This window comes from Coregonus lavaretus (genome assembly GCF_964263955.1).
Source record: "Coregonus lavaretus genome assembly, chromosome: 13".
In the NCBI taxonomy this organism is placed as follows: domain Eukaryota; kingdom Metazoa; phylum Chordata; class Actinopteri; order Salmoniformes; family Salmonidae; genus Coregonus; species Coregonus lavaretus.
The window spans coordinates 41,263,443-41,286,389 of NC_140000.1; the positions used below are offsets into that span (position 1 = coordinate 41,263,443).

Below are 22,947 nucleotides of genomic sequence, written 5' to 3' on the forward strand. Positions count from 1 at the left end.
GCAGAAGATAGGTGGAGGCAATCAACAACAAATATTTATAATATATTTTCCAAATACTATTATTTACTTACTTTCTCATCAAAATACCTATGGGTCTCTGTCAGTGCTTTAATGACCTATGTGCTATATCTATTTCTGTCTCAGGCACGGGGCTGTTGAAAGAGAGCGACCCGGCTCTACATATTTTACTGGTTTGTGACTCACTGACACGGCCCCCTGGTTAGAGGGGAATAAAGCAGCCCAAGCGTTAACACACACAGGAACTTTAAATCACACACAGGACAAGATGTACATGGGTATGGTTCTGTAATGGACAGAAATAGAGAGGTAATGCATATGCTATACAGGAGATAAATACACTGGCCTGAATATATATTTTCAGAGTACGATAGAATGGGATATGGGATAAAACAACAAGGACTGTATCTAATAATGACCTAATACGCATGTATTATATAGTAACACCAGATTAATGACTAGCATGGTGATAACACAGTAAGAATAATGGCAAGGATTGTATATTATACAAATAGTATGCTATTGCACAGCAACACACAAGAGCAAGGACTCATCATTGCATACAATATCAGAAGTAACATAATAACTTGAATGAGAACTACATGGAATGCTGCTACTCTAGCACATACTACAATGATAACAGCGATATCAACTTACTTTGTAGTCACGAATCGTATGCACATATGTTCACCCACACTCACAGACTGGAATAACACAGTTTAGGTATGGCAATATTTACTCCCTTGGCGAGCATGGGTCAGGCTGGCTAGCCAATCAGGGCCTGGAGAGACTGCATGGCTAGAGCTTGCACAGGGTTGAGACACATGGCTATTGTCTGATTGGCTGAAGCCATAAACTGGAGGAGATATCATCTCTCTGGTCGGGGGGTGAAAGGGTGAGGATGGGTGAGAGTCAGACTGCGTGGCTCCAGAAAGCAAATAAACAAATGCTCACACAAAACAGTGATATAGCGCCCTTGGCAGGGGGATTCTGTAACAGCTGTATTGATGTGTCTTGCCCCTTAGAGTGAATGCCAGACAAATCTTCTCTAAGTTGATAGCCTTTATAAGCGATGTAGAACAGTCATCTCTGTGGTCCTGATGTAAGTAAATAGTCAAACAGGCTTGTTTATAATTGAGCATGGGTCCAAAAACACCCAAGTATTCTCACTTTCTCTCTCCCTCCTCCCTCTCTCCCCCCCTCTTCTCTCTCCAGCGTTATGTGGATGGTGGGATCAGTGACAACCTTCCACAGTCAGTGCTGAAGAACACCATCAGCATCTCGCCGTTCTCTGGCGAAAGCGACATCTGTCCCCGGGACACCTCCTTCAACTTCCACGAGCTTCGTCTCAACAACACCTCCATCCGGTTGAACCTGGGCAACATGTACCGCCTCAGCAAGGCCCTGTTCCCCCCAGAACCCAAGGTACACACTTAGCACCTTTTTTTCTATCTAGAACCTTAAAGGGTTCATCGGCTGTCCCCATAGGACTCTTTGAAGATCAATTTTTGGTTCCAAGTAGAACCCGGTTCCATGTAGAACCATTTCCAAAGAGAGCTGGAACCAATAAGGGTTCTCCTATGGGGAAAGCCGGAAAACCCTTTGCAACCCTTTTTTCAAAGTGCAGGACTCCCGCTATGACTGCTTACCAATGCGTTATTTATGGGTTATGAATGTGTTATGAAGTCCTTATGTAGGCCCTGTTCCCAAAGGTAGGATGGAGGATCAGGATGCTCCTTAGTCCCATTCATTAGATGGGTTGTTTATGACTGCTTGTAAATTCCTTATGTATGGTTATGAATGTGTTATGAAATGTTTGGGTTACGGTATGTAACCCCGGTTCTCTGAAGGAGATGAGGGGGACATCTCACTATGGGACACACCCTCTTCTGCGGGTCATTGGTTGAAACCTTATTCAAATAACGCCTAACAGGCCAATCAGAGCTTTGTTGGTGTATGCACCACGCATCTATATAACACCCTGCACTGCTCTGGTTTCCTCATTCTAAGAACTACCTCTTACATGAGTCATGCAAGAGGGGCAATCTGGTGAGATGTCTCCCTCATCTCCTACAGAGAACTGGGGTTACATACCGTAACCCAACGTTTTCTTTCAGTCGACTCGGTTCGACATCTCACTACGGGACACTTGCAAAACACCCGATTGCCAATAGTCTGTTTCCTGAGAAGCCTATTGTGGTACATGGTAATGTAGCTGATCCATCCTACTCAGCTCCAGCACCAAGGACTGTGTGCCAGGGATGGTGCAGTAACGTCCAGGCGATAGAACCTCACAAAGGTGTGAGGAGAAGCCCAACTAGCCGCCGCACAAATCTCCAAGACGGAGATGCCTCTGAACAGTGCCCATGATGTGGCAATTCCTCTAGTGGAATGTGCCCGGACACCCAGGGGAGACTGTAATCCCGGACAACTGCACACCTTGGTGATAGCCTCCACTACCCAATGGGAGAGGTGTTGTTTGGGCAAAGCCCTACCCCGAGCAGGGTTGGTGAAGCAAACAAACAGTTGGTCACAACTCCGGAATGACCTAGTCCTGTCTACGTAGATGTGCAGTGCGTGCACCGGACACAACATGTTAAGGCACCGCTGCTCTGGAGAAGAGAACGGTGGACGGTGGAAGGGGAAGAGGTCAGTGGCTTGACTACTAGAAGTCATGGAAATGACCTTAGGAATGAACGCGGCATTCATTCCTAACCTTGGAGTAGTTAGGGGCAAATTGAGTGCATAAAGGATGAACCGGGAGCGCATGAAGGTCGCTAACGTGCTTGGCCTTGGCGAGCAACAGGGCCGTCTCATAAGAGAGTCTTAAGATCCACTGTCTCCAGGGGTTCAGAGTGATTGCCTGTAAGTGCATCCAGAACAATGCATGTGGCTTGGAGACCAGATGGAGACAGCGCGCTCCATTCATAAAACAACGAACCAGGGAGTGAGCCCCGATCGTCGTCTCACCTAGTCCTAAATGACAGGCTGAGATCGCCGCCAAGTAGATCTTAATGGTGGAAAAGGCCTTGCCCTTGTCAAACAATTCCTGTAGGAAGGAGAGAACGGCAGGGATGGAACACTGAAAGGAGACCAACTCTCGTCTCTAACACAACCTCTCGAATACCCTCCACTTCAGGTCGTTAAGATCTCTTGTAGAAGGGGCTGTGGCGCTCTAAATTGTGGCAACCACGTTCAGGGCAAGCCCGCCAAGGCTAAGTTGGACTTCTCACGGGCCAGCCCAGAGATCCATCAGCTCGGGATGAGGGTGTAATATTTCGCTCTGCTCTTGGGATAGCAGATCCCTGCGCTGTGGGAGGCGCCATGGTTGCGCGTACAGGAGAGGTACAATCTCCGCCAGCCATGGCTTCCCGGGTAATGCAGAGCTATCACAATGAGGGATAGACCGTTTTCTCTCACTGTCCAGAATAGGGGCCCACTGGAGGGAAGGCGTACAGAAGATGGCACGCCTAGAAGAGCGTTGTGATCTCTCATCGCGAAGAACAAGCGACAGTGCACATTGTCCTGCAGTGCGTACAGATCGATGGCAGCCCTGCTGTAACGCCCCAACACCTTCTTGACGACTTCGGGATGAAGTCGCCACTCCCCTGGTAGTGGGTTCCCCGCGACAGTAAATCCGCACTTGAGTTTAGTCTACCTGGCACGTGTTGCGCCAAGAGACAACAGATGGTCACTGCTCCATAGCAAGCTCTCTCTAGCCAGAGATTAAGTTGATGGGAGCATGTTCCTCCTTGGCGGTTGATATATGCCACCGTAGACGTGTTGTCCGACCTGACCGGGACATGTTGGCCCTGTAAGAATGGACGGAAGTGCCTGAGGGCTAGTAACACAGTGTAGAGCTCGAAAACGTTTATGGGCTGTACTCATAGAGTCTGACCATACGCCGTTCACCATACGCCCTTCGTGGACTGCCCCCCATCCCTGTAGTGATGCTTCCGTTGTCACTACTTTGCGCATGACGACTCTCCCAGTAGGGCAGCCCTGCATCTAGAGGGATGGGTCTTTCCAGCATTGAAGTGCCAATAGACACTTTGCAGAGAGAAGCACGCGCCTGTGCCGGTGGAGAGATGGGTCCAAGCGGAGTGAGGTCACCGAATGCTGGAAGTCTCTCATGAGGAGGAGCCCAAGCGGAACTGCCACAATCATGGAGGCCATGAGCCCAAGAAGCCTCAGACACATCCATTACGTGACTGATGTTGCTGGGCAAAACACTGAGAGGCAGTGGCGAAAAGACGTCTCTTGTCTCCACGGTGAGGGCTGCTCAACAGGCTACAGAGGCCAGAGACAATCCCCAAAATATTTTCTGCTGGGTTGGTAAGAGCAAGCTTTTGGCACGATTTATCCTGAAGTCTAGAGCGAGCAGGTACAACAACAGCTGGGCTGTGTGGTCCGCTGCCCGAGCCCGAATGTCTGCGCAGATCAACCAGTCAGATCAACCAGTCAGATCAACCAGTCGTCAATGATACGTCAGGACTCTTAAGCCACTCTCCCGTAGGGGGGCTAGGGCGGCTTCGACACACTTCGTGAATGTCCGTGGGGCAAGGGACAGACTGAATGGTAAGGTGAGATATTCATAGGCTATGCCCTCGAAGCCGATCGAAGGTGAAACTTAGAAATCTTCTATGTGCAGGACAAGCATCCTTGAGGTCTACTGTGGTGAACCACTCGTTAAGCCGAATCAAATCGAACAGCATGCGATACGTTATCATTCGAAATCTGTAGACTTTCAGATGCTTGTTGAGGTGCTGTAAATCCAGGATCTCCTTTTTGGGGGGGGGACCAAGAAATAACGTCTGAATAAGCCCTGGTGAGCTTCCTCCCTCAGCACCACGCATACGGCTCCCTTGGCCAACAGAGACTGTATCTCGTCTCTGAGGACTCGGGCTGCTTCCCCCTGTGCAGTGGACTTCACTCTTCCCATGAAACGCGGGGGGACCCCTGCGAATTGTAGTCTGTACCCCTGGTCTACGGTGCGTAGAACCAAGGGGAGACTGCACATGCACGCCACTGCTCTCTGTGAGGAGCAAGGGAACCCACCTGTCCCCTGGGGGGGCCGGGGAGCCCTGTGACAGTCGCCCCACTGGGGCAACTCTGCATGTGGCAACCTGTCCCGTGGAAGGGACGTGGGCCCTGCCAGGCCTGGTGGCTGGACAAGGACGCCCTTGAGAGGTGATTGTTTTGCATGGGAACATTCTGAACCATCACCCTCGGCCCGTGGGCCTGGATGTGATGGGTACTCTTTATTTGAGAACTATACTTGGGGAAGAGTAGTGTTGACCCGCCCCAATGGGTCAACAGTTTTTACCCCTTTTTCTACCCAATTTCGTGATATCCAATTGGTAGTTACAGTCTTGTCCCATTGCTGCAACTCCCGTACGGACTCGGGAGAGTCAAAGGTCGAGAGCCGTGCGTCCTCCGAAGCACGACCCTGCCAAGCCGCACTGCTTCTTGACACACTGCTCGCTTAACCGAGAAGCCAGCCGCACCAATGTGTCGGAGGAAACACTGTACAACTGGTGACCGAAGTCAGCGTGCATACACCCTGCCCACCACAAGGAGTCGCTAGAGCGTGATGGGACATGGATATCCCGGCCGGCCAAACCCTCCCTAACCTGGACGACGCTAGGCCAATTGTGTGCCGCCTCATGGGATCGAACTGTAGTGACGCCTCTAGCACTGCGATGCAGTGCCTTAGACCGCTGCACCACTCGGGAGGCCAGAATTTCCCTCTGTTTTATGTGGTTAAAAAACAACTGCTTATGTCATAGTTAATTATCAGCAATAACATGATTGCTAATCAGTCAATGATATAGTGACAGTTATAACAAAAGCCCTGTATCTTGTATGGTTATATATCTGTTGTTATATGATTAACAAAGTCTCTGTCTTATGGGTATCGTCTCTCTTATATAGGGGCAGTATATTTATTCAATATACCTCTTTCATATGATCCCCTACCTCAATATCTAAGTGTTTTCTTTGACAGGTCATGGCAGAGATATGTGAGAGTGGCTACAAGGACGCCCTTCGCTTTCTTGAGGAGAACCGTGAGTATTACTATGTTGCCTTTGACAGTAATAGTGGGCTGTGCTAAGATCATAAGCTACTGTGACATAAATGCAGTGAGCATCAATAATGTCAATTGTATAGGGTTCAACAGGAAGTATGGAATAAACCAGCACTTATTTCCATTTACATTATGGTAAACCAACACTTATTTATGGTGTAATATTTGTAAAGACGGGTTGGCTGACAACATCACGAAAATGCACGCACATCCATGGTGTGGGAAGCCGTGCTTTATTATGATTCTGAGCGGTCAGATAGCTAGCAACAATGACAAGAAGCTGCCGTGTGGGGAATCGTAGGTGGCTCGTTTCAGCTCGTTTTATCTTGATACCATGTCTTGTTTTGAGGTGTTTTGACTGATTTCATGTCAATGCTAATATGGCTAGCTAGCTAACCAACAACTGTAACAATGTATTTGAGAGACAACAAATGCTCATTGTGCAAATGTATTTATGGTTTCAATAAACATTGAGACAAAATATAGTTTACATGTTGTCAACAATCTAAGCCAACCCCGTCTGTTTTGCCCCATAGTTGCCAAGCGTCGGTTTTGTTGCTAAACAACCAACCCGTCTATGCTGTATTACAAAGATTATTAATGTATTGTTTATGATGTCAGTTCTGCTGAAGCTGGAGTGTCCGACAGCCGGCCCCAACCCATCAGAAGCCACCTGCTGCTGCAAACCCATCGCCATGGAAACCACTAAGAACTGGATGTTCTGGCGGGTCAGCCTCCTGAGAAAGCAACACTGGTGGTTGGATGAGCAGAGTGTTGACAAACTGCCTACCGAAATCAAGAAAGGTAGATAGGAGGTCAACCTAGACCAGGGATGGGCAACTGGTGTCCCGCGCCCCTTTTGTAGGCCTGCGAATCAATTTCCACTTTTTTTTGTGTATATACAGTACCAGTCAAAAGTTTGGACACACTTACTCATTCAAGGGGTTTTCTTTATTTTTTACTGTTTTCTACATTGTAGAATAATAGTGAAGACACTATGAAATAACACATATGGAATCATGTAGTAACCAAAAGAAAGTGTTCAAACTATATTTTATATTTGAGATTCTTCAAAGTAGCCACCCTTTGCATTGATGACAGCTTTGCACAGTCTTGGCATTCTCTCAACCAGCTTCATGAGGTAGTCACCTGGAATGCATTTCAATTAACAGGTGTGCCATGTTAAAAAAGTTAATTTGTGGAATTTCACATTTCAACATCAACTGTTCAGAGGAGACTGTGAATCAGGCCTTCATGGTCGAATTGCTGCAAAGAAACCACTACTAAAGGGCACTAATAATAAGAAGATGAGCAAGAAACACGAGCAATGGACATTAGACCAGTGGAAATTTGTTCTTTGGTCTGATGAGTCCAAATGTGAGATCTTTGGTTCCAACCGCCGTGTCTTTGTGAGACACAGAGTAGGTGAATTGTTGACTTCCTCATGTGTGGTTCCCACCATGAAGCATGGAGGAGGAGGTGTGATGGTCTGGGGGTGCTTTGCTGGTGACACTGTCAGTGATTTATTTCGTATTCAAGGCACACTTAACCAGCATGGCTACCACAGCATTCAGCAACAATACACCATCCCATCTGGTTTGCACTTATTGGGACTATAATTGAAAAAGGTATTTGATCCCCTGCTGATTTTGTACGTTTGCCCACTGACAAAGACATGATCAGTCTATAATTTTAATGGTAGGTTTATTTGAACAGTGAGAGACAGAATAACAACAACAAAATCAAGAAAAACGCATGTCAAAATTATTATAAATTGATTTGCATTTAAATGAGGGAAATAAGTATTTGACCCCTCTGCAAAACATGACTTAGTACTTGGTGGCAAAACACTTGTTGGCAATCACAGAGGTCAGACTTTTCTTGTAGTTGGCCACCAGGTTTGCACACATCACAGGAGGGATTTTGTCCCACTCCTCTTTGCAGATCTTCTCCAAGTCATTAAGGTTTTGAGCCTGACGTTTGGCAACTTGAACCTTCAGCTCCCTCCACAGATTTTCTATGGGATTAAGGTCTGGAGACTGGCTAGGCCACTCCAGGACCTTAATGTGCTTCTTCTTGAGCCACTCCTTTGTTGCCTTGGCCGTGTGTTTTGGGTCATTGTCATGCTGGAATACCCATCCACGACCCATTTTCAATGCCCTGGCTGATTTGACGGTACATGGCCCCATCCATCGTCCCTTTGATGCGGTGAAGTTGTCCTGTCCCCTTAACAGAAAAACACCCCCAAAGCATAATGTTTCCACCTCCATGTTTGACGGTGGGGATGGTGTTCTTGGGGTCATAGGCAGCATTCCTCCTCCTCCAAACATGGCGAGTTGAGTTGATGCCAAAGAGCTCCATTTTGGTCTCATCTGACCACAACACTTTCACCCAGTTCTCCTCTGAATCATTCAGATGTTCATTGGAAAACTTCAGACGGGCCTGTATATGTGCTTTCTTGAGCAGGGGGACCTTGCGGGCGCTGCAGGATTTCAGTCCTTCACGGCGTAGTGTGTTACCAATTGTTTTCTTGGTGACTATGGTCCCAGCTGCCTTGAGATCATTGACAAGATCCTCCCGTGTAGTTCTGGGCTGATTCCTCACCATTCTCATGATCATTGCAACTCCACGAGGTGAGATCTTGCATGGAGCCCCAGGCCGAGGGAGATTGACAGCTCTTTTGTGTTTCTTCCATTTGCGAATAATCGCACCAACTGTTGTCACCTTCTCACCAAGCTGCTTGGCGATGGTCTTGTAGCCCATTCCAGCCTTGTGTAGGTCTACAATCTTGTCCCTGACATTCTTGGAGAGCTCTTTGGTCTTGGCCATGGTGGAGAGTTTGGAATCTGATTGATTGCTTCTGTGGACAGGTGTCTTTTATACAGGTAACAAAATGAGATTAGGAGCACTCCCTTTAAGAGTGTGCTCCTAATCTCAGCTCGTTACCTGTATAAAAGACACCTGGGAGCCAGAGATCTTTCTGATTGAGAGGGGGTCAAATACTTATTTCCCTCATTAAAATGCAAATCAATTTATAACATTTTTGACATGCGTTTTTCTGGATTTTTGTTGTTGTTATTCTGTCTCTCACTGTTCAAATAAACCTACCATTAAATTATAGACTGATCATTTCTTTGTCAGTGGGCAAACGTACAAAATAAGCAGGGGATCAAATACTTTTTTCCCTCACTGTATATATATATATATATATATATATATATATATATATATATATATACAGTGGGGGAAAAAAGTATTTAGTCAGCCACCAATTGTGCAAGTTCTCCTACTTAAAAAGATGAGAGAGGCCTGTAATTTTCATCATAGGTACACGTCAACTATGACAGACAAATTCAGAAAAAAAATCCAGAAAATCACATTTTAGGATTTTTAATGAATTTATTTGCAAATTATGGTGGAAAATAAGTATTTGGTCACCTACAAACAAGCAAGATTTCTGGCTCTCACAGACCTGTAACTTCTTCTTTAAGAGGCTCCTCTGTCCTCCACTCGTTACCTGTATTAATGGCACCTGTTTGAACTTGTTATCAGTATAAAAGACACCTGTCCACAACCTCAAACAGTCACACTGCAAACTCCACTATGGCCAAGACCAAAGAGCTGTCAAAGGACACCAGAAACAAAATTGTAGACCTGCACCAGGCTGGGAAGACTGAATCTGCAATAGGTAAGCAGCTTGGTTTGAAGAAATCAACTGTGGGAGCAATTATTAGGAAATGGAAGACATACAAGACCACTCATAATCTCCCTCGATCTGGGGCTCCACGCAAGATCTCACCCCGTGGGGTCCAAATGATCACAAGAACGGTGAGCAAAAATCCCAGAACCACACGGGGGGACCTAGTGAATGACCTGCAGGGAGCTGGGTCCAATGTAACAAAGCCTACCATCAGTAACACACTACGCCGCCAGGGACTCAAATCCTGCAGTACCAGACGTGTCCCCCTGCTTAAGCCAGTACATGTCCAGGCCCGTCTGAAGTTTGCTAGAGTGCATTTGGATGATTCAGAAGAGGATTGGGAGAATGTCATATGGTCAGATGAAACCAAAATATAACTTTTTGGTAAAAACTCAACTCGTCGTGTTTGGAGGACAAAGAATGCTGAGTTGCATCCAAAGAACACCATACCTACTGTGAAGCATGGGGGTGGAAACATCATGCTTGGGGGCTGTTTTTCTGCAAAGGGATCAGGACGACTGATCTGTGTAAAGGAAAGAATGAATGGGGCCATGTATCATGATTTTGAGTGAAAACCTCCTTCCATCAGCAAGGGCATTGAAGATGAAACGTGGCTGGGTCTTTCAGCATGACAATGATCCCAAACACACCGCCCGGGCAATGAAGGAGAGGCTTCGTAAGAAGCATTTCAAGGTCCTGGAGTGGCCTAGCCAGTCTCCAGATCTCAACCCCATAGAAAATCTTTGGAGGGAGTCCGTGTTGCCCAGTGACAGCCCCAAAACATCACTGCTCTAGAGGAGATCTGCATGGAGGAATGGGCCAAAATACCAGCAACAGTGTGTGAAAACCTTGTGAAGACTTACAGAAAACGTTTGACCTGTGTCATTGCCCACAAAGGGTATATAACAAAGTATTGAGAAACTTTTGTTATTGACCAAATACTTATTTTCCACCATAATTTGCAAATAAATTAATAAAAAATCCTACAATGTGATTTTCTGGATTTTCTTTTCTCATTTTGTCTGTCATAGTTGACGTGTACCTATGATGAAAATTACAGGCCTGTCTCATCTTTTTAAGTGGGAGAACTTGCACAATTGGTGGCTGACTAAATACTTTTTTTCCCCACTGTATATATATATATATATACATACACACAAGTCGGGGTCTCGACTTACTCTCAAGAGTTAGTATAGTAGAATACAATAGGTGCATTTTCGAAATTTGGTTGTGCATCAGCAGTTTTTCTCTTATGTCAGTCACTAACCAGGTTTCTATCCACCCATTTCATGCGTATGAATTACCTGTCACGTGAAAAAAAAAGTCACGACAAGGCTGATGGAAACATGAAATGCCGGTACAATTTTATAAATGCCGACTTGGTGGGATCTTTTTGTGTCTGTAAAATTAATTATGCGAGAAATGGTGGTGGAAACGTCTTAATGCTCAAATATTTATATATTAACCATCACATTGAAGTAAACTTGGAGTCACGCAATGATACTGTATGTTGTGTGGTCCTCCCACTATGACTCGGGAGGTAGGCAATTTATTAGGCTGCAGATGAAATAAGTTATGATTAACTTCACAGGGTGGTGAATGTGCAAGGTGATGAGCTTGATACTCCTTTCCAATAAAGGGTCTTATTCTGGTGACAGGATGATCGATGCTTGGCTGCCGTTTGACAAATACAAATAATATCGCTCATCAATAATAATCTTGCAATGTAGGTAGCCTACCCACACTGTATCTGCGAGCTGTTGGCTAAAGAGCATGTGCCAAGACCTATATAACGCAACAGTTCTTGTAACAAAACCATCAGTAGAGTTGAAAATGTGATGTAAACCCATTTAACTTGTCATCACCACCAGCCTTTGTCATCACCACCAGCCTTTTATCCGCAAAAAGTCTGTTTGATGGAAACACATCTCTGGTGGGAAAATGCACATATTGTTTTATGCAGATTTTAGAATATTCACATGAAAATCTGTCGCAAATTGGATGGAAATGTAGCTACTGACAGTCACTCAATTAGCCCATGTCAGCAATGTTTTGGGGGATTGGTACATCAGTTTAGCTAGCTATCTAAAATAGCTTGATTTTGTTAGTCTCTCAGATATCATATTAAAAACGGCAAAATGTTCTCTACGCCCCATGGCAAAATGTATAGAATTGCAGGAAATGTACCTTTTAAACTGCAAAAAAATTTATCCACTTTCAAGAGGGGGGCTGCTTTAATGTTTTGCTTGCAAGGTGGGGGGCCCCCCCAACAAAATGTCACTTACGGTCCCCAAAAGGCTAGGGCCGGCTCTGACTGCATGTGTGGGTGTGGATGTGTGTATGCAGACCTGCGAGACACTGCGGCCCATCATGATGAGTTCAGATTTTTTGTGGGCCCCACCCCCATCAAAGTTGCTCATCCCTGACCTAGACTTTCCAATCTTTTCTGCTCAAAGCTGTTGTTATCTAGTTATAACATTGTGTTGTCACTGTGCTCTTGTCAGTGACGTGTGGTTGTTGTGTGTATCTGAAAGTCCTCTGAGGCTGTATCTGAAAGTCCTCTGAGGCTGTGTGAAGTGTAACATATTGTGTGTCTATGACTGTAGTGTTCTGTGAGGCGTGCCAGCAGAAGCCTGGTCTGTATGCTAAGGTGTCCGAGATGCTGCCGGTCAGAGTGGCCTCCTACATGCTCCTGCCCTGCACACTACCTGTGGTGTCAGCCTACTCAGTGGGCAAGAGGTAAGACTACATCCTACACCACTAGTGCTACCTACCACAAACAAGCCCTCAATGAACTCAATGCGGTCACAGTAGCTCAAACAGCAACAAATGATGACAACAGTAATGCAAACAAATCAGCTTCTAAAAAGCCCTGAACTAGCCTTAAGCATAACTAGCCTTTAGCATACAGTAGCCAATACCTTCAAACTAGCCCTGACAGAAACCACTGACAACAAAGTAGTCATTAGCCCACCACAGCAACCAAATAACACTGTAAATGCAAACGAACTAGGAATGCAAACAGGTTTGGATTAGTAAAGAATAGCGCTGGAGGGAATAGCCGCCGTTTTACAGGCTCCTGACCAATTGTGCTATTTTGTGTACTTCTTGCACTGAACGCTACTTTTTTGATACATCATGTTTCCGCCATCGTTTCCTATGACAGAAAATAGCTTCTTGACATCAGAACTGCTATCACTAACCTCGATTTGGACGAGTACTTCTACTTCAATGAGTCGGAGGCGAAAGACATTGATTATCGCGGACCAGGTCCAAATCCCCGACACTCGATGAAGGAGAATACGGCGCTATAGAGGCCGGCATGCGGGATACCCGACGAGACTACGTTGGAGAGTGGATAAATCGCCTCTACCCTCCGTTCTATTGGCGAACGTGCAATCACTGGAAAATAAACTGAATGAGCTCCGTTCGAGACTATCCTATCAACGTGATCTGAAGAACTGTAATATCCTATATTTCTCAGAGTTGTGGCCAAACAAGGACATGGTAAACATAAATTTAGTTGGACAGAACGGTGGCGTCGGAGAAGCTCAGGGGAGGGGTGTGTCTCTTTGTAAACAACAGCTGGTGCGCGATCTCTAATATTAAGAAAGTCTCGAGGTTCTGCTCGCCAGAGCTAGAATACCTCATGATAAACTGTAGACCATACTATTTACCGACGCTGGCACTAAGACTGCACTCAACGAGCTGTATAGGGCCATAAGCAAACGAGAAAATGCTCACCAAGAGGCGGTGCCTAGTGTCCGGTGACGTTAATGCAGGAAAACTGAAATATGTTTTACCTAATTTCTACCAGCATGTCACCTGTGCAACTAGAGGCCAAAAAACTCTAGATCACCTTTACTCCACACACAGAGATGCATACAAAGTTCTCCCTCGCCCTCCATTTGGCAAATCTGACCATAACTCTATCCTCCTGATTCCTGCTTACAAGCAAAAACTCAAACAAGAAGTACCAGTGACGCACTAAATATGGAAGTGGTCCGATGAAGCGGATGCTAGCTACAGGACTGTTTCGCTAGCACAGACTGGAATATGTTCCGGGATTCATCCGATGGCATTGAGGAGTTTACCACATCAGTCACCAGCTTCATTAATAAGTGTATCGACAATGCTGTCCCCACAGTGACCGTACGTACGTACGTATGTACGTACATATCCCAACCAGAAGCCATGGATAATAGGCAACATCCGCACTGATCTAAAGGCTTGAGCTGACACTTTCAAGGAGCGGGACACTAATCTGGACGCTTATAAGAAATCCCCCTACGCCCTCTGACAAACCATCAAACAGGCAAAGTGTCAATACAGGACCAAAATCGAATCCTACTACACCGGCTCTGACGCTCGTTGAATGTGGCAGGGCTTGCAAACTATCACGGATTACAAAGGGAAACCCAGCCACAAGCTGTCCAGTGACGCGAGCATATCAGACAAGCTAAATACCTTCTATGTTCGCTTCGAGACTAGCAACACTGAACCATGCATGAGAGTACCAGCTGTTCCAGACGAATGTGTGACTACGCTCTCCGTTGCCGATGTGAGTAAGACCTTTAAACAGGTTAACTTTCACAAGGCCGCAAGGCCAGACGGATTACCAGGACACGTACTCAGAGCATGAGCTGACCAGCTGGCAAGTGTCATTTTCAACCTCTCCCTGACCCAGTCTGTAATGCCTACATGTTTCAAGCAGACCACCATAGTCCCTGTACCCAAGAACGCCAAGGTAACCTGTCTAAATGACTATCGCCCCGTAGCACTCACATCTGTAGCCATGAAATGCTTTGAAAGTCATGGCTCACATAAACACCATCATCCCAGACAACCTGGACCCACTCCAATTCGCATACCGCCCCAAAAGATCCACAGATTATGCAATCTCTATTACACTCCACACTGCCCTTTCCCACCTGGACAAAAGGAACACCTACGTGAGAATGCTGTTCATTGACTACAGCTCAGCATTCAACACCATAGTTCCCTCCAAGCTCATCAGTAAGCTAAGGACACTGGGATTAAACACCTCCCTCTGCGACTGGATCCTGGACTTCCCACCGGGCCATCCCCAGGTGGTGAGGGTAGGCAACAACACATCTGTCTCGCTGACCCTCAAAACAGGGGCCCCTGAGGGGTGCATGCTTAGTCCCCTCCTGTACTCTCTGTTCGCCCACGACTGGCAGCGCACGACTTCAACACCATCATTACATTTGCTGACGATACGACAGAGGTAGGCCTGATCACCGATGACGATTAGACAGCCTATAAGGAGGAGGTCAGAGATCTGGCAGTGTGGTGCCAGGACAACAACCTCTCCCTCAACGTCAGCAAGACAAAGAAGCTGATCGTGGACTACAGGAAATGGAGGGCCGAGCACGTCCCCGAGCATGCCCCCATCCACATCGACAGGGCTGTAGTGGAGCAGGTCAAGAGCTTCAAGTTCCTCGGTGTCCAGATCACTATGGAATTATCATGCTCCACATCACACCAACACAGTCGTGAAGAAGACACAACAACAACAAAAATCCAGAAAATCACATTGTAGGATTTTTTATGAATTTATTTGCAAATTATGGTGCAAAATAAGTATTTGGTCACCTACAAATAAGCAAGATTTCTGGCTCTCACAGACCTGTAACTTCTTCTTTAAGAGGCTCCTCTGTCCTCCACTCGTTACCTGTATTAATGGCACCTGTTTGAACTTGTTATCAGTATAAAAGACACCTGTCCACAACCTCAAACAGTCACACTCCAAACTCCACTATGGCCAAGACCAAAGAGCTGTCAAAGGACACCAGAAACAAAATTGTAGACCTGCACCAGGCTGGGAAGACTGAATCTGCAATAGGTAAGCAGCTTGAATTCAACTGTGGGAGCAATTATTAGGAAATGGAAGACATACAAGACCACTGATAATCTCCCTCGATCTGGGGCTCCACGCAAGATCTCACCCCGTGGGGTCAAAATGATCACAAGAACGGTGAGCAAAAATCCCAGAACCACACGGGGGACCTAGTGAATGACCTGCAGAGAGCTGGGACCAAAGTAACAAAGCCTACCATCAGTAACACACTACGCCGCCAGGGACTCAAATCCTGCAGTGCCAGACGTGTCCCCCTGCTTAAGCCAGTACATGTCCAGGCCCGTCTGAAGTTTGCTAGAGTGCATTTGGATGATCCAGAAGAGGATTGGGAGAATGTCATATGGTCAGATGAAACCAAAATATAACTTTTTGGTAAAAACTCAACTCGTCGTGTTTGGAGGACAAAGAATGCTGAGTTGCATCCAAAGAACACCATACCTACTGTGAAGCATGGGGGTGGAAACATCATGCTTTGGGGCTGTTTTTCTGCAAAGGGACCAAGACGACTGATCCGTGTAAAGGAAAGAATGAATGGGGCCATGTATCGTGAGATTTTGAGTGAAAACCTCCTTCCATCAGCAAGGGCATTGAAGATGAAACGTGGCTGGGTCTTTCAGCATGACAATGATCCCAAACACACCGGCCGGGCAACGAAGGAGTGGCTTCGTAAGAAGCATTTCAAGGTCCTGGAGTGGCCTAGCCAGTCTCCAGATCTCAACCCCATAGAAAATCTTTGGAGGGAGTTGAAAGTCTGTGTTGCCCAGCGACAGCCCCAAAACATCACTGCTCTAGAGGGGATCTGCATGGAGGAATGGGCCAAAATACCAGCAACAGTGTGTGAAAACCTTGTGAAGACTTACAGAAAACGTTTGACCTGTGTCATTGCCAACAAAGGGTATATAACAAAGTATTGAGAAACTTTTGTTATTGACCAAATACTTATTTTCCACCATAATTTGCAAATAAATTCATTAAAAATCCTACAATGTGATTTTCTGGATTTTTTTTTCTCATTTTGTCTGTCATAGTTGACGTGTACCTATGATGAAAATTACAGGCCTCTCTCATCTTTTTAAGTAGGTGAACTTGCACAATTGGTGGCTGACTAAATACTTTTTCCCCCCACTGTATCTACCTCAATTACCTCGTACCCCTGCACATCAACTCGGTACTGGTACCCCGTGTATATATCCAAGTTATCGTTTCTCATACGTATTTATTCCTTGTGTTATTATTTGTATATATTTATATTATATTTTCTATCTCTGCATTGTTGGAAGCATGTGACAAATACAATTTAATTGATTGAGGTTTCCTACTAAACACAATCAATTTGAACGCACTGCACAGGACCGCCACCTAGTGGACATTGTAGCAAAATAGGCAAGTCAATCCACCAAGGGAATTGTTGAGATTAAGTTCATCACAGTACATTGACTCTCTGTGTTGTCCCTCTCCTGTGCTCCAGGTTTGTGGAGTGGATCCCAGAGCTGCCTGCAGACATAAGTTGGCTAGCTGGGGTGGCTGGGGATGTGGCTGGGAGCGTGTACAGACAGGCCTGGAGAGGAGCACCAGCAGACGTAACCAGGTGAGAGACATGGAGTTATTACTACTGGGTTATATTATGGATGGATGGAGTCTACTTGTAGATTTGTATGTCTGTCATACAGTATAAATAAAGTCTAATGGCCTTGTGTGTTTTTCTTTTTGCAGTGATGGTTCCCTGAGGAATTGCATGAGCCTGCCCCCACCCCTGGATAGTGACGGACAAAGGGAGAGAGACTGTAACCTCGCCGGGTTCGCTCTCTCTGCTCTCAACTTCCAAAGCCACTACTGGAACATCCTCAGCCCCCACACGCCCAGCCCCTCCCCACGACAGATCTGCTTCAGTGTTCATTTTGGCACACTTTTTTAGATTTATTCTAGTCTAAGTCATTTTGACTAAAATGTCATTAAGTCTCATTTTTGTGATTTTAATAATGATTTAGTCATTGATAAAATGACAAAAACAGTGAGCCATTTTAGTCAACTAAATGCCCTTTCCTTTTAGTCATATTTTAGTCACATCACATTTGTATTGCCTCATTAGCCACGATTCCATCCACAGTTTTTATGGGAGTAAAGTCATATCAAAGATTTGTATAACTATCCCAAGATAGACCATAACTACAGAGATGGTAGGCTATTCAAGAAATAAGTTGTTTCATCTCACATGTCCAAGCAGGAATGCATGATTCCAGATACAATATTTTGATGTGCAACCTAATCCAGTGATTGTCATGAATTGAGTTGACAATAGGGTTTTGTTATAATTTTACTGTTAAAATAGGGCTCCTGAATTTTCTGATTTTATTTCAATAGAGAGGAATTTGCTTAATTCTGTATGTGCACTAATATCATAGGCTAATTTATTTGGGGGCTTATACACCACGAGGAAGTGAAAACTCAAAACACATTAGCCAGATCGTTAACACTAAATATAATACCCACTGCTAGTAACGTTAGTCATGTATTAATCTACAAGTAAATTTAATGTCCTACTTTTTTTTTGCTGTTGTAGCCCTGCTACCCTATGCACTCGCAATGGATCATGCACAATTGCGCATTTCGCGGGCTTCGTATCTTAAAGCCATATTAAATATCTTCATTGTAAAATAGTTGTTATCGAGCTCAATATTAAGAGATGACCAAAATAAAGTATACCCACAGAAATCTGAGAACAGTAGTTGCTTCTAAAGCTGTGTATCCCACAATTGGATTTTTAAATGTTATATTGAAATGTTATACAATCAAGAAGCCTTTTTTCTCTCTCCCGGAGTGCACATCAAGTGGCTTGCTCATCACAGCAGCAGGCCCCAGCGGAACAGGCCCAGGGGCTGGGCATATACTTTCATTACAGGAATCATGAGGATAATAATGCACTTTACTGTTTGACCAAATCATGGTTTTAGCCACCTCAAAAATAGGACGTTTTGAAACTTTTGAGTGAGGTGACCATGTAATGAATGTTCAGCTTGCACACGACCAATTACAAATTTAACTCACACAGCCAAGTCAAAGGGTTGCAAAATGCCATTAAATGGTTGCAGTTTGGAGCCCTGCCCCTTGACATACTGTAGCTATATTGTAATCAAAGTTGTGTCATAAATAGTGGTCTGATACTGTAGGTTGCAGCAAAGTACAAGCTAGCATTGTCAATCGGTTATTAGCCTATCTGAGCGTCAGAGGAGACTGGTGGGAGGAGCTATAGGAGGACGGGCTCATTGTAATGGCTGGAATGGAATAAATGGAAAATATCAAACATATGGAAACTACATGTACCAGCTCAAGTTCCCTCCCACAGGGCCTGTTTATAGTGTATAGGAACTGAAAGGTGATTTAAGATGGGCAAAATATGGTCATGTGATCGAATAGCTTTGGGATCCAAAACTGTTGCTATAGACACACTAATGACTCAATCATGTTTTTTATTTTATTTTATTTCACCTTTATTTAACCAGGTAAGCCAGTTGAGAACAGGTTCTCATTTACAACTGCGACCTGGCCAAGATAAAGCAAAGTAGTGCAATAAAAACAACACAGAGTTACATATGGGGTAAAAAACATAAAGTCAGAAATACAACAGAAAATATATATACAGTGTGTGCAAATGTAGCAAGTTATGGAGGTAAGGCAATAAATAGGCTATAGTGCAGAATAATTACAATAGTATTAACACTGGAATGCTAGATGTGCAAGAGATTATGTGCAAATAGAGATACTGGGGTGCAAAAGAGCAAAATAAATAACAATATAGGGATGAGGTAGTTGGGTGGGCTAATTTCAGATGGGCTGTGTACAGGTGCAGTGATCGGTAAGGTGCTCTGACAACTGATGCTTAAAGTTATTGAGGGAGATAAGAGTCTCCAGCTTCAGAGATTTTTGCAATTCGTTCCAGTCATTGGCAGCAGAGAACTGGAAGGAATGGCGGCCAAAGGAGGTGTTGGCTTTGGGAATGACCAGTGAGATATACCTGCTGGAGCGCAGACTACGGGTGGGTGCTGCTATGGTGACCAATGAGCTAAGATAAGGCGGGGATTTGCCTAGCAGTGATTTATAGATGGCCTGGAGCCAGTGGGTTTGACGACGAACATGTAGTGAGGACCAGCCAACAAGAGCGTACAGGTCACAGTGGTGGGTAGTGTATGGGGCTTTGGAGACAAAACGGATGGCACTGTGATAGACTACATCCAATTTGCTGAGTAGAGTGTTGGAGGCTATTTTTGTAAATGACATCGCCGAAGTCAAGGATCGGTAGGATAGTCAGTTTTACGAGGGCATGTTTGGCAGCATGAGTGAAGGAGGCTTTGTTGCGAAATAGGAAGCCGATTCTAGATTTAACTTTGGATTGGAGATTCTTTATGTGAGTCTGGAAGTTGAGTTTACAGTCTAACCAGACACCTAGGTATTTGTAGTTGTCCACATACTCTAGGTCAGACCCGTCGAGAGTGGTGATTCTAGTCGGGTGGGCGGGTGCCAGCAGCGTTCGATTGAAAAGCATGCATTTAGTTTTACTAGTGTTTAAGAGCAGTTGGAGGCTACTGAAGGATTGTTGTATGGCATTGAAGCTCGTTTGGAGGTTTGTTAACACAGTGTCCAATGAAGGGCCAGATGTATACAAAATGGTGTCGTCTGCGTAGAGGTGGATCTGAGAGTCACCAGCAGCAAGAGCGACATCATTGATATACACGGAGAAAAGTGTCGGCCCAAGAATTGAACCCTGTGGCACCCCCATAGAGACTGCCATAGGTCCAGACAACAGGCCCTCCGATTTGACACACTGAACTCTATCTGAGAAGTAGTTGGTGAACCAGGCGAGGCAGTCATTTGAGAAACCAAGGCTATTTAGTCTGCCAATAAGAATGCGGTGGTTGACAGAGTCGAAAGCCTTGGCCAGGTCGATGAAGACGGCTGCACAGTACTGTCTATTATCAATCGCGGTTATAATATCGTTTAGGACCTTGAGCGTGGCTGAAGTGCACCCGTGACCAGCTCGGAAACCGGATTGCATAGCGGAGAAGGTACGGTGGTATTCGAAATGGTCGGTGATCTGTTTGTTAACTTGGCTTTCGAATACTTTCGAAAGGCAGGGCAGGATGGATATAGGTCTGTAGCAGTTTGGATCTAGAGTGTCACCCCCTTTGAAGAGGGGGATGACCGCGGCAGCTTTCCAATCTCTGGGGATCTCAGACGTTATGAAAGAGAGGTTGAACAGACTAGTAATAGGGGTTGCGACAATTTCGGCGGCTAGTTTTAGAAAGAAAGGGTCCAGATTGTCTAGCCCAGCTGATTTGTAGGGGTCCAGATTTTGCAGCGCTTTCAAAACATCAGCTGTCTGAATTTGTGTGAAGGAGAAGCGGGGGGGGCATGGGCAAGTTGCAGCAGAGGGTGCAGAGTTGGTGGCCGGGTTAGTGGTAGCCAGATGGAAAGCATGGCCAGCTGTAGCAAAATGCTTGTTGAAATTCTCGATTATTGTAGATTTATCGGTGGTGATAGTGTTTCCTAGCCTCAGTGCAGTGGGCAGCTGGGAGGAAGTGCTCTTATTTTCCATGGACTTTACAGTGTCCCAAAACTTTTTGGAGTTAGTGCTACAGGATGCAAATTTCTGTTTGAAAAAGTTAGCCTTTGTTTTCCTGACTGCTTGTGTATATTGGTTCCTAACTTCCCTGAAAAGTTGCATATCGCGGGGGCTATTTGATGCTAATGCTGTACGCCACAGGATGTTTTTGTGCTGGTCAAGGGCAGTCAAGTCTGAGGAGAACCAGGGGCTATATCGGTTCTTAGTTCTGTATTTTTTGAATGGGGCATGTTTATTTAAGATTGAGAGGAAATTACTTTTAAGGAACAACCAGGCATCCTCTACTGACGGAATGAGATCTATATCCATCCAGGATACCTGGGCCAGGTCAATGTATTTTGATCACTCCACCAATCATATTTTATTATATTGTACACATTGGAAAACAATGTACCAGCTCACCACCAAAGACCTCTGCAAGTGAATTCTTTTTTGGAATTACCAGATAACATGTTGTCTCTATCTACCTACCTACCTACCTGTGTTCAGTCAAATGTAGCATTCATTCCTCATTCCAGACGGACTGTTGATATGACTTGACGTTGACTTCTTGACTATGAGCTGTGCTGTGTTATTTTGTTTGTATTAGACAGGACTGAACTATGATGAGCTGTGATGTCAAGAAATGTGAAATCGCAATATTCTTGAAAGTTCCTTTCAGAACTTCTCTCAATGTTGATCATTGTTTTTGCACAATAACTTTACGTGTATAGGATTCACAATTTTAATGGCATAATCAAATGTCAAAGTTAAGTTATCAAACTGCCCCATTTATAGTAGGCTACATACTGTACTTATATTTGTAACGTGTGTAACACGGAAAACCTCTGCCTACCTGTGCCTAGGACGGCAGGTATCCTAGTGGTTAAAGTGTTGGGCCAGCAAACGAAAAGTTGCTGGTTCAAATACCTGAGCCGAGAAAGTGAAAAACCTGTTGAACTTAATCCTATTTTGCTCCAGGGGCTCCGTACTACTATGTCTAACCCTGTAAAACAACACATTTCACTGCACCTATACGGTGTATGTGACAATAAAACATTTTTTAAAACATACTTTACTGTTGTTATTTCACATTAAGGCCCTTATCTTAATAACATTAAACACAACAACGTTTTTTATGATGTGACCTGTGTTTAAATATACTGTAACTGTTAAAATACTACTGAGGTGCCTCATCATTGGAAACTGTGCATAATAAGTAGGGGAGAGTGGGATAAGTTGAGCGAAAGCGGTAAACTGACCCTTGTTTCTAGGAAACCATACACAATATTAATTATTTGACAAAATATTTCAGAAGACGCCATCATTTCATGGAGTCTGAAGGAAGAATCCACATGGAAAGAGTGATAAGCAAGTTAAAAAATATTTTCACCAAGTCAAATTAATTGGTGTTCGAGGTTTCATGATGCTTGTATCTAAACCAAAGTACGTAGATCATTTAAAGATTGTTCTATACATCAGTTGGGGTCTCAATAACCTTCAATATGAGATCCTAAACCTAGCATGAATGTGCATCTTTGTAGCTGTGTGGGCTAATATAGTCAAGATGTTTGCCTTGGGGTAAGTTGAGCCAACGACCATGGGGTAAGTTGAGCCAATAGTTGAGCCAATGGCAAGTTGAGCAAATGTAAGCATTTTCTTCC

General features: G+C 44.9%; 1 protein-coding gene and 1 pseudogene across 2 annotated transcripts in view; both read left to right on the forward strand.

Moving 5' to 3' along the window:
• LOC311140311 (patatin-like phospholipase domain-containing protein 2) overlaps positions 1-22,947 on the forward strand; it is a 65,235-nt pseudogene that overhangs the window by 10,211 nt on the left and 32,077 nt on the right. The window lies entirely within an intron of this gene.
• Positions 310-18,846, forward strand: LOC311139259 (patatin-like phospholipase domain-containing protein 2; the record flags this gene model as incomplete). The annotated part of the gene is made up of 8 exons (XM_084174150.1): positions 310-327; positions 1,234-1,443; positions 3,158-3,286; positions 6,026-6,086; positions 6,728-6,910; positions 12,413-12,545; positions 17,156-17,275; positions 17,401-18,846. The coding sequence occupies 8 exons, from the start codon at positions 310-312 to the stop codon at positions 17,600-17,602; spliced, it is 1,056 nt and encodes a 351-aa protein (XP_084030276.1). The 3' UTR covers positions 17,603-18,846.